This window comes from Phoenix dactylifera, unplaced genomic scaffold, assembly GCF_009389715.1.
Source record: "Phoenix dactylifera cultivar Barhee BC4 unplaced genomic scaffold, palm_55x_up_171113_PBpolish2nd_filt_p 000918F, whole genome shotgun sequence".
Classification (NCBI taxonomy): Eukaryota; Viridiplantae; Streptophyta; class Magnoliopsida; order Arecales; family Arecaceae; genus Phoenix; species Phoenix dactylifera.
Genome location: NW_024068278.1, coordinates 57,458 through 70,283, shown reverse-complemented (window position 1 = coordinate 70,283; position 12,826 = coordinate 57,458). Strand labels below are relative to the sequence as shown.

Here is a 12,826-nt window from a genome sequence, read left to right as displayed (position 1 = left end):
CGGTGCGGGTTTTGTGATACGGGACCCGCACTCCAGAGTGGTGGCAGCAGGTGGCTGTCAGTTGTTCGGCACATCAGTTCCCGGGGCAGAGCTACAAGCTGCTTGGGCAGGTATTCGATGTGCGAGGCAGGTACTGCAGGCTGGATCGATTGTACTGGAGGGCGACTCGGCTACAGTCATCAGCTGGATCCGGGAGGGGCTGAGGGGTGAGGGCTTAGACCACCCCTTGGTTCGGGATATTGGGATGATGTGTGGGGTTGGGGTGGCCATCCAGGCCAAGCATGTATTCAGAGAAGCCAATGGGGCAGCCGACTGGGTGGCTGCCTTCGCGGCTCATCATTCAGGGTACACCTTTTGGCTGGGGGAGAGAGACTTGCCACTGGCTCTCCGTGAGCTAGTGTTTTTTGATTTTATTGGGTGTATTCGTACACGTACTGTATGAGAACCCGTTTTCAGCAAAAAAAAAAAAAAAAGACTGCATATGCCTATTTATTCAGTTTTTAGTAATAACTTTAGTAAATAACTTGATGGCGTGTTTTAGCACAACAGTAAGATTATTTCATTATTATCTGAATGTACGGATTTAAAATATGAAAACAGTTTTCCTGCATGCAAGGATAAAGTTGCGTACATTCGACCCTTTCTAGATCTTGCAGTACGTACGTATGTATGTATATATTACATGAATGTATATATATATTTATGTATCTGTATATGCTGTAGGTATGCAGATGCACTCAAGCATGTCTCTGGATGCGCAAGCGCACACGGTAGCCCAGTGACATAGCCAGAAACTTGGCATCCAATGTGACAGCATGGTCAATTGTTACATGAGCACTTCCGATGACTATTTGGCCTTCACCTTTAACTTTTAGTGTATGCAAAACTCTTAACTAGTGATACCAATAAACACAAACAAACTTCTCAAATTTATTATTCTTCCTCTTTTTATAATCCTATTCGTTCTTAATTGTGATGATGTACTTTTTATTAGTATGTTTACTGATATTCTTTTTTCTCCTGTCGGCATAAAAATCAATAGTTATCAGTGCAGACTAGTGAAATGTTGGGAATACTTTTGCCCGTTTTCAATAGTAATCAGTAGTTACTGAGATTCTGCAGTTTATAGAGAATTTATCTCTGTATGCTTCCATGTACCTCTCATCAGAGTACTGGTTCTCAGAAAGCGTAATCTTTCTCTATTAACAGCAAAAACTGCCCAAGCTTCAGGAAGCTGTTCCCAGAATATGTAGACATGTACCAAAAACAAGAGGTCCCAAAGGAGTCTCTAGCATCACAGCAGATGAGTGAACATATGAGCTCTCCTCCTTCCACTGTGGTTGAACAAGTTGCAAGACGTCAAGGTGAAGACAGAAAGATTATACAAAATGCTGGAAAGCGAAAGCAGATCCCATTCTGGTTACTGCTGTTGATGGTGTCAGTCTTCGGCATTGTGATGGCTTGGCCCTGCTGCAACCGTGACATGATCAGCAGAGATTGCATACTGACGGTATGTGAGTTCTGCTGCAAAACTTTGATCTTGAAAATGTCAAGGGTCTTAGATTCGTGTACTGAAGAATTTTATTAAGTTGCTCGATGTCCTTTGACATCTCTTGATGAGCATGATGTAATATTCTAGATATCTAGTTTGTTACTGACTAGCAGCATGGTGCCCTGCTTTTCCTCCATATTTTCTGTGCGTATTGTTTCACGACTTTTGATGTGCCAAATCTATGAATCATTACGACAAGATTCCAGGATGTGATTTGATTTGCTGCGAGGTAAAATGGTTGAGAATTTCATCTCTTAAATAGAGAGAATATGCTGGCTTTTTTTCCTTGGTTAATATCTTTTATTGACAGAGGCTCTGTAATGGGAAAATGAGCGACTTCAATTATCTCTCCAGGGGAAAACATGCATGATTTCCATCCCATTCTAAAGAAGGTTAGCAACCAGGTGCTATCAATATCTGGGTCTCTTTATTTGGAGATGCATCCTTTAGGATCTGAATCCATTTTGAATCTAGTATCTCTGGTTGCTAAGCAAAGGGATGTTACTATTAGAGCAGGTCTCAATCATTTTATTATGCGTTGCTCCCATTTTATGCACTAGTTGGCACGATTCCCTCTAAAAGCTAGTTGCGAACTGTTTATGACAAAATTATTAAAAAAAGACATGATATTGGTTGGTGGAGTACGTGTCTGCATGGGTAAGCTGATAAACTACGCCCAAACCCATGAAATTGATTGGTGTTTAGTCGTGGAAGGCTCCAATAGTCAATGTGTTGGGTCCCCAAAAGACAGTCCAGAAAACACTCACAAGAGAATTTCTTCTTCTAGGGGATTGTAAATTGATTCAACTCCCTTCCTCTACATCTCTGGGTGCAAAATTTGGTTCTCAGTCATGATTTCATACTTTACATTAAATGGCGATTACTTTGTTTACAAATGTTTGGAGACACTAGTATCAGCACTGGCCTCTCCACAGCTCAATCATCATGACCATTAATCTTAGCAATCATAATATATGATCAAAAAGGTGTGAAAAAAAAGGTAGAGGAGCCCCTCAAACCTAAATTTCAACCTAGGAGTTAGTCTTCTCTAAAAATACTCTATTGAAATTGTTAAAAAGGTAGTCAAAGATCAACAGAAGTACTTCCTCAATTATTGGAAGTGACGGTTCCCATTCACAAACACAGCATCAAGACAAGAATCTCAAACTGGTTCGCTTGCTATCTATTTAAATCGATAAATGTTGTTACAAAATTCCCAAGTGCAACTGGCTCGTCATAGGTTTAGTAAATTTCATGAAGTTAGTCATTGAGGAAGCCGTGTTCCTGTAATGATATATACAGAAGCACTGTCTACCAAATGCATTTGATGTGGGACAAAGAGAACACTAAATTTGATTTTTAGACCAGCAACCTTCTATAGCTAATCTATAATTGATCGAATTCATTACCCTGCTTTATATATTTTTGGAAAGAAACAGACCTGCAACAACTGTAAAAACCCCCAAGAAAAGGTACCTAGCAAGGAACTCAGCCTCCATTTAAACTCATCAGAGATCAGAGGCCACTATTGCAGGATAGCTCCTCCAAAGATGTTTGAAGTAGTACCACATGCACGGCAAGCCGAGCTCTAAGGAACTGCCAAGGAGACCAGTTGGTGATCTACTTCTTGCCAGTTATGAACCTTGGTCACCAGGGGGTGTGAAGTTGCCGAGCCAGACTTGCACCACGGATACGAGTTGTCATAGTCAAAGAGTAAGACTCTAATACCTACGTCTGCACATTCAAGAGCATATCTTGGGTTGTCATCAATCAGGACTTGGGCTCCCAAAGACCTGCAAAGAGCAATTCAAGATATTAGTATAAAAAATACTGACTCTTCGATGCCATTTATGGAAATGAAACAAGGAGAAAACACAAATGTTGTTGGAGTAAATAAATTCGACTCAAGAACTAGTCCAGTTTGTATAGTTGGAACTCAGGTCAAATTGAAGGATTAGTTGATTTCTATAGAAGTGAAAGAAAATGAAATGGAATGTAAAAGAGCTTGGACAAAAAAAAAACTCTTAAGAAATACCAGTGCATGAGCCCTGAAACTCATTAAAAAGGAATATAGGGTAAAAGAAGCATCGGATCAGACCTGCCATAAGACTTAAGTTACAGAATACCCTGTATTAAAACATAGTATTTCATTGTAATTTATTCACGAAACTTGGGCACGTGTCGGAATGAATCCTCACAGAGACCTGCCCATTAGGTCATCAGGTCAAGTGTATGCAGATTAAATAGACAGAGTAACACAAATTCGTAATGTGCTACAAGCAGAGACTTATGAAAAGAATGAAAGAATGAAAATAAAGACACCAATATGCACACTATGCTCTAAGTACATGATATACTATTTCTTTAATAGTTCAATTCTACTGGTGCATCTGACATGGTCTATCAAGCACATTCATATCACAGTACTAGCATTTCATGGTCATGTCAGGCTTCCGAGGACACTTGATGAGGAAATGAGTCCATATGTTGTAGGAGAAAAGCATGTTTTCTAAATGCCAGCCCGTTGATGATATCCAATATGCAAGAAAAAAATAGACAACTGTCTATAAAGAACATTATTCAAATGTCTGGGATTAGGTTCATCTTCTGTTAAGCAGCTTCGAAATTTTACCAAAACAATGAAAGACATGCAAGCATAAAGCAAATAGTAGAACAAGTCGTGTTTTAAGCTAAAGAGAGCAACAAACTCAATCAATATGGCTTACTTGCAGATCTCAGATTTTGGCCGTGATTGTCCATCCAATGCAAAATGATTTCCAAAGTGAATCTCCTGAAATAAGCCAGGATAATGCTCTTCAATCCACTTCAATGTGTGATCTTTGATTGCATTCTGCCGAGATCTTTTCAAAGTAACAAGTTATTCAGATAAACTGCATCGATTGTCGTAGGTAAAAACATAATAGTTGCATTTTTCAGAAGTCAGAATGAGAACTCCATTACAAAATATCTATATGAGGAAGACATACGTCACCACTGATAAATTGCAAAATGCAGATAGTCTGTGAAGAGCATGCCGAGCACCTGGGATAGGATGAATGCCCTCTTTGAAATAAGCAGTTTTAAAGAACTCGTGAACACGGATATCAGCTGCCACAATAAACAAAAAACTGTATATAATAAAGGAGAACAAATGGTAGATACTGTCACATACAAGAAATAAAATTCTACTGTATGGAACAAATAACTCATTACTTTCTCATTACAAAGTAAAATGTAGCATTTATAATATGTGGGATACCAAGTGATACCTTCTGTTCGAGAACAATTCCATATCTGTTGAGAATCACATACAAATACATAAGCATGTGAGTTGCAACAAAGAACTAAGGCAAAAAGTGTGATCATTCATTATATTAAGGGAGATCAAGAACAAGCTTCCATATACCTAATCACCAGAAAAAGTAAAAAAGGTGAAGCCATTGGATGGTACCTTGAAAAACTCGTATACATAGTACTCTGACATTGAGTGATTAGAAGAGTAGCGATCCGCAATAAATTGGTTTAAAGCTGAGAGAAAGCTTCCAAGGACTGAAAATCAGATAATCACAAGAACCAAAATATTAGATCATATATCCATAAAAAGATACATAATAGAATACAATCAGTTAACCACGACATTAATACATGACCTCTGTTTGCAAAACAGAACTATGATGTTTAGGAAAACGAAATCTTTGCTTTACTTTTTTTGAGAGACTTAGCTCCCAAGCTTACAGCAGAAATGCCGAGAGACCAGATTAAATAATACCAATCATCAACCATAAAGTTTCAGAAAAATAGCAGTGCCCCTATTTTATACTTGCAATAATTTACAGCTTCCATTAAAGAACACAATGGCATCAAGATGGCAATTTTAACATAATGTCAAAAAAACTTATAAACAATCTACTAACTCATACATGCACCAGATTTTGCACAAAGAAATTATATTAAAAGGACACTCTTCAAACATAAACTGCTCGTAGGCATCTGGCTAATTTTAGAGGCTTATTCCTTGGAACTTCAGAGCTCATGCCTCTTGTATGCTTCCAAGTATGACTGCCTCATCAGCAATTAAAGTTGGACCTAAATACTTACAAGTCCTTGAACTTATATTCAAGGGTTGCAGTTCCACTGAACAGAAAAGATTAAGAGATATCATGGATGGCTTGCAGGCTGTAGCACATGGCATTGACATTTTTGTCAGATCTTGGATAGTGGTTTTTTCTTATGCAAGTGATCCTGACTCAAAAGTGACACCAAGTGTACAACTCAAAAGTGATATGAAGACTCAACTAGAATTTCCAAGGATCGACACCTTCTATGAAAGTTTCTAGACTTCTACAATCTATTCACCATAAGCGAGAAAAATATATTAAACAAAGAACCTAACCCTCCCAAAGCATTATGGTATGAAGAACTGAAGGCAAAGAGAAGGAAAAGGAAAAAAGCAATGGATAAAAAATAAATGCACATCCCAACAACACACTGCAAAATATGAGCTCGATTTTTCTGTTTTCCTTTTGCTCTTGATGTTGTGCAAAATGGACACCTAGAATTCGAGTACTGGGTGTACTGGCCAGTATGTATTGCACGAGCAATGAACCAGTACCCTATACCCATAGGGACATTTCGTTGGCCAACTGGTCTGAGCCAGCCCTAAATTGACTGTGTACTCTTTAGTGCCAAGCTTAAAGGTGTTTTCCTCCTCCCTCCCCCTCTCTTGGCTTCTACGCTATATCATGCCGGCCATTCCCTATGTTGGTAAGCTTTTGTATAACATACTATGTCCTATACCGGCAAGTGGAGTATGGACCTGCACCATAATTTGTTAAAACCTAGACTTATAAGGACATATCCAGGAAATTATGTTATTGATGAATTTTTCTTCCAAGGTGAGAGGTTTAACCATGTCTTAGCAGAAAAACACGCACACTGATCATTAAAGGACATGTAAAATTACAAGAGCAAATCGGTGCAGTAACTTCAATAGGATTATCTTCCCAAGAACTATAACATCTCTGATAATCATCTCTCAAAGAGGTCTACCATTGTACCATCTCCTAAAAAAAAGGAAGACATATGGTTTTTTCCAGAAAAAATCTTTTTTAATCATTTAATTGAACAGCTAAAAACTCACAAAGAAAGGGTGAAACTGATAGCAATTATGTTTATATATGTTTCCAAACATGAGCACATGACTATTAAAGGTATCTTACCCAGATTTTAGACATATATATGGATCTAACTAGGGACTCAAGCACAGAGCTAGGCCTTCCCAAAAAAAATTGGGCAGACGGTGCAGGATGGGTATCTAGTGCAACCCATTCGTTCACTAAGAAATGACAAAAGTCGATAGTTTATTTTACAGCTATAAGTAGATGATCTTACACAGTTCCTAGCCACTCTGCTTATGGGTCAACCACCTAGACGTGCCCTACATGTAGGCCACCAGGGCCTAGGCCTAGAAAGCCTAGGTGGACTGGACTATCTTCTAGGTGAGTAATATAGTAGGTAAGGCAGTATGAAGAAAATATGACCAATGCCCAAACATCTTACTTAAATACAACTCATGAATTTTATTAATTATTGATTGATTGTTTGCTTCAAATTTTCATTGATTATTCATTATTTGCTAGAGTTGCTTGCTGTATTAACTTAAATTCTTGAAAATGTTTTTTTTGGCCAACAGATTAATACCGTGGAATAATATGCAAGAAAAATTTGCATCACAACTAGTTGATGCCATGTCACACTAAAACAGATCCTCAAATAAATGTGAAACCTTCTAATATATTTCTACTAGTTTTGTGTATATGTATTTAATCTGCCTACGCACTTGCCTAAGCACCATGCAGTCTCTTGGCCACCTGCCCCCCTGTAATTGCCATTATTAGCATCTAGGTGCAACCAAGTTTTAAAGATATACAAGTAACACTGATCAACATTGACTAATTTGGATAGATGGTATGATTAGCTTAGTTTTTAATAGCAGCAGGCTTACTAATGACGCATATGATAAATTTGAATTTTCATGATTTGCAGTAAAAACAAGCATGCCTTATAAGATCTACCAAAAGTGGTTTGCCTTCAGTGGAAATATTCCATTTGAAGCACAATATGTGGGTCAAGAAACCTTAAAATAAGTCACAAATCAATGGGTCTTCTTTGCTTTTAACATCTCAGCTCTCTAAGCAATAGCTATAACTGAAATTCACGTCAAAAGTGATGCAACTCGATTTCTCATAATAATTAAAATTGCTCATCACTTTTGTCCATACAATTTGTAAAAAAAGCCTGTTAAAGATGATTTGACATCCAGTGCCAATCAAAGCTAAAATAAAGTTTTATCCAAATCAAGGTTTTTTGTAGAGTACAAGGCATCTTATTAGTAGTTTACTAGTATAGTACAGGTTGGAACTGTACACCGACACATGGTACACTATTGGAGTTGAGGCAACAGCTATACCATGTGTCAGTATAGTACCATATCGAGCCCCCGTACCATACTAGAGACTTACCAACATAGTAAGCCCAGTACCAGGTGGTACAGCTCAGTGTAGAAAACCTTAATCTAAATAACGAATACAAGGTTGCAAAGCCATTGTTGTTAAGAACTTACGACTACAATAAAGATCAAAATAGCCCCAAATGATATAGACCTCATCCTTGGATCAGAATCAATTAGGGTCATCATATCTAGATCAGTATTATGGATCTTACAATCCCTTAAAACATTGGATCTAACTTAATCATTTTTATTTACATATTCAATCATATGAAAATCTATTTTCTATTTTTCTATTTGAATTATGACATTTAAAATTATTTATGTAACACCAATAAGCTTTGAGCATGTAAAATTGATAAGCTTAGAACAAGAGTTTTTAACTTCTAACAATGTATGGACAAGGAAATTTTGAAGTTCATGAATTAAAAGGAAGAGGCAAATTTCAGTATTTATACAACCATTTACTCAACCTGATTCTCATTTTTTTACTAAAAAATTGCACTTAAAAGAATAACTAGATTGTAAGTGGTATAGCTACATTACTGGCTTATCAGGCATAGTGCATATGTGATTATGATGCTGGAAAGTGCAAACATCTTATTTGCATGGTTTTTTTATATTTAATTGATAGTAATTTAGCATATTCTTAATTTTCACATGTCTTTTATATTTTTAAATTTCTAAAGAAATCAGGGTGGTCCTCTCAAAAGAAAAAAAGAAATCAAGGTGGAAATCTTACTATCCATGGTTTGATCCATGACTTGATCTGATCTAACCTCCTATAAGATTTGCAATTAAACCCGATCCAAGAAGCATAACACTTAGCTGGGAGAAATATTGGAAACATAAAACTAGATGACAAGGAGAATGAGGACCCAACTCCACACACAAAGGCAAGAAACTCCTACCCACATATCATATGATCATCCATCCACCATTGTCAAGGCCATGCAAGGTTAAAGGGACTTGGCCATTTAGCATATCTCCCGCTCTAGAAAAAGATCTCCTAATATAAAGGCTGAGGCCATTTTAAAGCAGCAGACAGAAGACATGTTACTCACCCAATTTAAAGAGAGAAAAAAATGCAGCTTTCAGATGACAGGTTGTGTATCATTAACAACCAGAAACTGCTTGAGAAGGTCTATATCAGTATTCTATTTGAAGCATTTGTAGATAGTATTCTCTAAAAACTAATAACTGAGCACATGAACAGGTCAATCCCATGTTGGTATGTCCGATTTCAGTGCAAGGCTCTAATGCTCTACGGGGTAACAGTAATCTTTTCTGCTAATCTGTAAGGTGGCAAGGAATCATTCGTTTCTAAAAATTCCTTACCAGATCCAAAACTATCAAACAAAACTCAGCAAGTTGCATACAAGCTACAACTAAGGAACACTACATAAAGATAAAATACTTAATGTTTACTGTAGCTTCCGCAGATAGTAGTATAGGTCATCAATTTCATCAATTATAAGTTATATCATTGCAAAGCAACTGCATGCCCCTACCTCAACCAAAAATGTGTAATGAAAGCCTCATATAAAGAACAAAATATCAGTGATAACAATAATCAAACACATGCCAGAGAAGCAAATATGGGCTTACAACAGATACCTTCATCAACATCAACAGCAACCACCAATTTCTGTGGCATTAAGTGGTCGGAAAACCCAAGGGGGTTTCCATGTCTGCATGCTCCATCTCCATTCACCAATTTTGCACCCACCTCCTCTCCAAAAACTATTTCAGAATCCCGAACAAATTGCCAATAAGGCGCTACAGCATGAGCTTTTCTAGTTTCATCATGTACCCTTCTAAAAACACCATTATGGCGATCCATGCAACTTCTCAAACGCAAGGCATGATTTGAAATAATTCTGGAGCTAATTCCCATATCAACCCAACCCTTGCTATGGAGTCCACTTCGCTCATAAGAGTCACTTAACTGGCTGAACCCACAGAAACTTGCAGAGAAGGGATGCCTAGTTAAGGTCATCGAAGCACGACTACTCCAAAGAGTCTAATTGAGACGAGAACAATCGCAAAGCTTCTCTATTTAACATCACTTTGCACACATTCCAGTGAAATCGAAACGCTCTGACACTAACAACAGCCCAAATCCCAAGAAACAGAAATCCTCCAACTAAAAGTCAGGCAGAATCCATAAAAAAATCAATAAAATTTTGCAAAAATCCATAAAGAATAAATCAATAAAATTTTGCAAAAATTACCAAAGAACCAAAGCGCGAAGAAATCCAAAAGGAAGAGCAACGATGTATGAATCAAAAACGGCGGTTTGAAAGGGAAAAAAAATCACCTGCTAACCTTTCATAAAAAATCAACGATTTGTGTCCAAAGAAACGATCTTTCCGGTTCAAAACAGAAAGAAATCAGGATTTCACAACCAGAATCGAATCAATACTGTTTCAGATAAACTGAAAAAAATCGACATCCAACCGGCGAAAACGAAAAAAAACTATTCCGATCCAAATATGAAGGAAAAGATGACTGCTTGGTGCCGTAAGAACCCGAAATCCCACAATAACCGGCGAGACGCCCCCGAAACCAAAATCTCAGACGAAGCAATTAAAACTAGAAAAATAAGAAAAAAATCGAATTAAAGCCGGGCAATTGGGGGAAGAGGAAGAATTCTCGCTCCCACAGGCGTCCCGGAATCGGAGAGAGACTAAAACGGTTATGAATTCGGGATTTCTTCGAAAACACTCGCCCACCTCTCTTCTTTTGTTTTTTAGGGTTTTCGGAAGTATTGTTTGCGAATGGTTTTGAAGAGGCTTTTCCGCGAATTCCGATCACGCGCTTCTTCCGGGGTGGTGGGCTTTTTTTTTGGGCACCGACTCGAGGGCGATAATGATTGGGCCGCCTCGCGTACGATCTGGACCGTACGATGTACGGTGGCATCTTTTTGCACGGCTGTCCGAGAATGGTTTTGGTGATCCAATGGTCAGAATCAGCCGGATAGGCTGTAAATTGGATGCAGCACTGACTCCAGTGTTCCCCCGAAGGTAACTTGATTGATATGCAGCTGGGGGCACCAATTGGATCCTGGACAAAAAACAAAAAGAAAGATCAAAAAATTAAATTAAATAAATAAATATTTTTAATATTAAGATTTTTTTATATAAATATTTTTTAAATATCGAATTTTGCATAAATATCCTTCCAAATTAATATTTACATGTATACCCTCGTAAAATACTTGTTTTGCTATTATACTATTTTTTATCTTTATTTTTCATATGTATCCACCACATTTAATGCCGTTAAAATATTAATAATTTTTAAATTAAAATAACTAAAATATCCTTAATGGGTGGTGTGCAAAAAAAAAAAAATTTACAAAGCAATTGAGGACAAAAAATGATTTCAAAATTTTATTTTATTTTTTAAAATAAATATGGTTTTTACTAAAAAATACTTAATTAATAAAATATTAAAAATCCTAATTGTCACAAAGAGCTTTCTAACCCCGATTTTGAAAAGCGAGGGTATTAAGATGTTAATCTTGATATAATTAAAAAAATTATCCATAAATAAAATAGATAAGCCAAATTGTGATCGATGGCCAAGTCAGCATGACCATGCAAATTGTTTAATTCATGAGAAAATGAGAAAATGAGAATATCTATGCAGTATATTTCATGGAACAAAGTATATATTATAGTATATTCTTTAATGCTTAATTATAGAGATTAAATTGAAATTTAAGAGAATTAAATAGATTGTTGCTTAGCCACTAGCTCATTGCTTTATGAGATGATCTTGACCCCAGCATCATGTCTTTATCATAGGAAGGTCACGTTTGAAGATGCCCACAAGTACAAGAAGCATAGTCAGGACAAAAGATGCTTGACAAATAATATCTGACATTATCGATGATGCATTGATGCCCCATCAACTATTAAACACAGCTTTTTATTATGAGCAAAATGGAAAAAATTTCAATATTCAGTGTAAATTTAGATATCAAGTGTCATATAGATTCAGGCTTTGGATTTTTGACAATGAGATAATTGGAGAGTAGGTCTAGATTCCAAAATACATGTACATGATTTTTTTATAAATTAATGTTTAATTTGTTTGTATATGAAGTTGGAAAATCTAATACCAAATTTGAATCTCCTGTGCTGGTACTAAGGATCAATCTGTTATTTTATTTTTAAAAATTTTATATGCAAACTATTCTTGTTGATAACAACATGCAGCCATGAACCACTGGAGGATATCTTGTACCGACCCTTGGCTTCACAGTTCACACTACAAATACCATGACCTGGTCATTATCAAATTTCGTTTTGCCTTACTTCCAAGTTTGAAGCTAAAAAAGTACGAGGTTAGTGATTTGGTATTTTGTTGCTTGAGAATATGGCTTTCACTATAGTTTAACTTCCATTATTTTATTTGTAGCCCCATCATTTCCTTAGAAAGTTAAATATAGCAATCCTACGTAACAAAGCAGCAAACTCTGTAAAAAGAACAGGCAAGTATTTTTTTTTTTTTTTTTAAGACCTGTTAAGACTTCTCACATTATCTATGAAAAGGGTCGCATGGATACAGAGATGGGATTCATGGGAATAGGCTTCAAACGCACATCCAAATATTTTACTCTGCAAGATCGGAAAGAAATATATAAAGACATGTAGGACAAATTATGATTTTTAACTTAATTACAGATTTATACCTTGAATTATTTACCTAAATATTAAAACTAAATAATAAAAAACATTATCTGTTAAAATCTTTAA

At 36.6% G+C, this 12,826-nt stretch overlaps 1 protein-coding gene across 4 annotated transcripts; it reads right to left on the bottom strand.

The window, feature by feature from the left end:
• Positions 1 to 2,703: 2,703 nt before the first annotated feature.
• Positions 2,704 to 10,904, bottom strand: LOC103723288. 4 transcript variants are annotated; one of them, XM_026800030.2, is made up of 6 exons: positions 9,678 to 10,903; positions 5,004 to 5,101; positions 4,812 to 4,846; positions 4,540 to 4,680; positions 4,279 to 4,343; positions 2,704 to 3,345 (listed from the first exon to the last, which is right to left on the bottom strand). In XM_026800030.2, the coding sequence occupies exons 1-6, from the start codon at positions 10,057 to 10,059 to the stop codon at positions 3,323 to 3,325; spliced, it is 744 nt and encodes a 247-aa protein (XP_026655831.2). In that variant the 5' UTR covers positions 10,060 to 10,903; the 3' UTR covers positions 2,704 to 3,322. The 4 variants fall into 4 exon arrangements, with proteins under 4 accessions (XP_026655831.2, XP_026655829.2, XP_008812389.2 ...); XM_026800028.2 differs by having other exon boundaries at positions 4,279 to 4,413; positions 9,678 to 10,900; XM_008814167.3 differs by having other exon boundaries at positions 4,279 to 4,413; positions 4,540 to 4,660; positions 4,822 to 4,846; positions 9,678 to 10,899.
• Positions 10,905 to 12,826: the final 1,922 nt, after the last annotated feature.

What these genes read in the sequence shown, in the direction of transcription:
- LOC103723288 (XM_026800028.2), bottom strand. Translation starts at nt 10,059, where the DNA reads ATGACCTTAACTAGGCATCCCTTCTCTGCAAGTTTCTGTGGGTTCAGC. An exon ending in ATGTATACGAGTTTTTCAAG is followed by an intron (nt 4,847 to 5,003) that starts GTACCATCCAAT and finishes GATTCTCAACAG; the next exon opens with ATATGGAATTGTTCTCGAAC. An exon ending in CGAACAGAAGGTATCACTTG is followed by an intron (nt 4,681 to 4,811) that starts GTATCCCACATA and finishes TATTATATACAG; the next exon opens with TTTTTTGTTTATTGTGGCAG.